The following is a 3,777-nucleotide window of genomic DNA, read 5'->3' as shown; positions in this document are numbered from 1 at the left end:
AATGAACATATCATCCGTGCAATAAGTGTTTTTTGTCATCAACAGTATTGATCCCACGGCAGCACTACAAGAACCACGTCACGTCCTGTCGCATTTTTTGGAGTCAATAATCCACCATTGTGGTGTTATCACCCCTCACACTGATTTTGTATATTATAATCAGCCTTAAAACTCCCAAACAAAAGAATCAATAATCAAATATATTGCTCTATGTAGACACTCTGGCATGATGAAATATGATTGTTTTCCATTTAACCATGCATTACACTATCAACACCTATATGCATGTCGGGGCGGTCGGGTAGCCTAGTGGGTAAAGCGTTCGCTCGTCACGCCGAAGACCCGGGTTCGATTCCCGACATGGGTACAATGTGTGAAGCCCATTTCTGGCGTCCCCCGCCGTGATATTGCTTGAATATTGCTAAAAGCGGCGTAAAACCATACTCACTCACTATATGCATGTCATTGTCACGTATATCAGTTTGTAATGACCTTACAAATCAGATAACAGTTACTCTAAGCCACCACAGGGATGGAGCTTGTCTACGGGATGACGGGATGACGTGGAAGTGCTGCCAATAAGGTAAGTATATCTGCTATTAATGAATCATTTTCTACATAAATACAAATTTGGTAGGCACGGATGATACTTGACTAAATCGCTTACCGCATGCCTCAGAAATGTGAGATGGTAAATTGTATATACTTTCTCTCGAGTCTCCTCCAATGAGTTCAAAGAGGCCTAACCCAATCACTCTTGAGAAGCTAAGCCAGGGTAGCCTTACATTAACTCCTCATGACGAAGGCATGGGTTCGATTCCCACCAATCGGTATAATTTGTGAAACACATTGCATTTGGAGTTCGGTCGTGACATTGCTTCAATATTACAAAGAAAACGGCTTAATACTACATTCAGTCTTGAGAGTTCAGATATTTGAAGCGAAGACAACGATTGTTAGCAGCTTTACAAACCTTATGTTTCCTTGTGATAATTACATCAAACGAGTTTGTTTTGTATCATCAATTCCATGTCCTCGAAAGAATTGATTTATTTTTCGGTTGATCTCAGAGTTATGTTGTAAACCTGTACCAGATAATACTATCTCCGGTGGTTGTGACCTCACCATAATAAATAAAAAGGCCTCAGTTATAAAAACTCGATGCAAACGACATAGAAACCCCTTGTATTAACTGAGGATATATGTTGGGCGGGTGACAGTTGCTACTACCAAGACTGAAAGCGGTTTTGTTTCCAAAACACGTTTTACACAAATGGATTTAAAACATCCCAGTTATTATTTTTTCGCTAAAGAGACTCCCTATCCAATAACTGTTATGCAATATATCGAATCCTTATTGTTGCTGCCTATTGTTTTGTTTGTTTGTTTAATTGCTTGCGATATAAATATTACGATCTTAATTTGAGTCATATGTACCACCTTTAAGGTATCGGTGACAAGGTGGAGTGTGAACGCTGTGGTCTGAAGCTCCTCAACTGGACGGACACAGATGACGCCCTACACGAACACGCCACCAGGAGGACTCACTGCCCATTCATCGTCTCCTTGTACCGGAAGCTGGGACAGACTCCGCCTCCAAAACATCCCCAGTACCAACATCTACAGGCACGTCTAGACTCCTTCGTTGATTGGCCGAGAAGATATGTGCCCAAAACTCCCGAGGAGTTGGCAGCAGCTGGCTTCTTTTACATCGGGTCAGCTGACCGGGTCACGTGTTTCCAGTGTGGGATAACTCTGAGAGACTGGGAGGAAGAACATGATCCAGTTGCCGAACATCAGAGATACTCGGAACACTGTCAGTTCATCAACAAGACAGACCTCAACCAACTCGGAGTTGCTTCGAGGATAGTGGAAGAAAAGAAGACCGAACAATCTGGTGGTTCTCCAACAAGTGACGCGGGCAGACAGAAGCCTGGTGAACCATCTGGTGTAAGCCAAGACGCCACTGGTGCTACAAACCACATACAGGATACGACATCAACAGGTGCAAGCCAAGACGCCACCGTTGCTACAGACCACATACAGGATACGACATCAACAGGTGCAAGCCAAGACGCCACCGTTGCTACAAACCTCATACAGGATACAACATCTACTTGTGCAACTAAGCAAGATAAATATGAAACAGACAATAACTTAACAAGTCAGACAACGACAGATGACGTGACCACTTCACTGTGCGCTGCAACAACATCGACACAAGCTGAGGGACAGAACCAATCTTCTGCACTTCATGTTCCCACTACAGCAACTTGTTCAGATACAAATCTGGTCCTAACATCTTCTAAAGGCACTATATTTCCGGCTTCTCAGAGATTGGCCAATGAGAACAAACTTCTGAAAGACAGACGCACGTGCAGGGTGTGCAAGACAGAGATTGTCAGTGAGCTTTTCCTGCCCTGTGGTCATCTGGTCACGTGCTCTGCTTGCGCACCCAAAGTGACTAAATGTTGTGTGTGTGGAAAGACAATACTTGGAACGGTGAAAGTTTTTTTCTCATAGCACTGGGGGTAAAATGTAGTCACAGCGGACGATTTTGGACAAGCTTTGTCTAATAACCCCTTAGCCATAACATGCATATGTTTTGAACCACTTAGTTGCAATTTCTGCTTACACCATTGTTAAGCTCCATATTGACATATATAGCCTTGATCCATTGTCCCCTGGACTGTGTCGGTAGTCACGCCCATGTCCAGGGCAACGTCATTGTCTCTTCGTCTGTCCATTGTTGTCCATCACTTTATATGTGTTACATTTACAGTGTCAGTCAGTTTGGTATTCCGAATGCTGGTGTACGGACGACGAAAACGCCCTGGGCCCCGTTCCACAAAGCGATCGTAGCACTAAGACAATCGTAACTCACACACTTTAACATAGACTTACGACAATCGTAGCGCTACGATCGCTTTGTGGAACGGGACCCTGGGGTTGAGCGGGAATCCGCTCACCTCGTGTGTCTGGGCTGGAAGGTCCGCTCATCGTTCAGTTGAGAATGTCAGATTGTGCCAAAGGTCAGGGCTCCCGTATATGTGTATCCAGAGATCTCAAGTTCACGAGGAGAAGTCGCCAGTTTTGTTGACTTACTTCAATAAGCTTCCGGTTTTCAGAAACATGGTGTTATAAATTATGTTGAATAATTAATAGCATGGTTTTAAACTCTTATTGAAATACTGATTCAAATATGCTGTTGATCTATTTATATACAAATGTGGTTTTATTGACATATTTTTTACCTCATATTTATTTATATGTATTTATATTTATGGCATTTAATGTTTAATGCAATGAAAAGATTTATGTTTGTACCACATCAGTTTTCATTTCTTTGATGACAGAGCCGATTTTGGGAGTTGGACGCATCCGTCACCACAGCGGGCGGGGAGATGTGGCGCTCTGGGATTTTGTATGAAGACGACATATTTGTTTTAGGTACACTTCAAAAACAGATATATATTGACACTAGAACTATGAGCCGAACTCTTTTTTTTAAAAAACAACATATTGCATAAATGTAAAATTTGTGGCAGACAATTTCCTTCCTTCAACAGTATGAAGCAATTATTAGTTTTTTAACAATTTCCCATCTGCCCGAGGCAAGGGGAGTTAACTGATTATAAACGTCCCGTTTCCACTGGAGTTATCGCCCATGCCTCGGGAAGATGACTATTTCCGGGACAATATCTTTCGATAAATATGATAAATATTATTGAAGAAATATGTCTTTAAATAGTGTTAGCGTTCGTTTACAAAATGTAT

At 42.2% G+C, this 3,777-nt stretch overlaps 1 protein-coding gene across 1 annotated transcript; it reads left to right on the top strand.

Annotated features, from left to right (window-relative positions):
* Positions 1-670: 670 nt before the first annotated feature.
* LOC124134145 (baculoviral IAP repeat-containing protein 2-like) lies at positions 671-3,508 on the top strand. The gene is made up of 3 exons (XM_048380875.1): positions 671-683; positions 1,448-2,832; positions 2,943-3,508. The coding sequence occupies exons 1-2, from the start codon at positions 671-673 to the stop codon at positions 2,521-2,523; spliced, it is 1,089 nt and encodes a 362-aa protein (XP_048236832.1). The 3' UTR covers positions 2,524-2,832; positions 2,943-3,508.
* Positions 3,509-3,777: the final 269 nt, after the last annotated feature.

The sequence above is a fragment of the Haliotis rufescens genome, unplaced genomic scaffold, assembly GCF_023055435.1.
Source record: "Haliotis rufescens isolate VD_foot unplaced genomic scaffold, xgHalRufe1.0.p SCAF_1, whole genome shotgun sequence".
Lineage (NCBI taxonomy): Eukaryota > Metazoa > Mollusca > Gastropoda > Lepetellida > Haliotidae > Haliotis > Haliotis rufescens.
The sequence above is the reverse complement of the archived record's forward strand: the minus strand, read 5'-3'. Positions and strand labels throughout refer to the sequence as shown.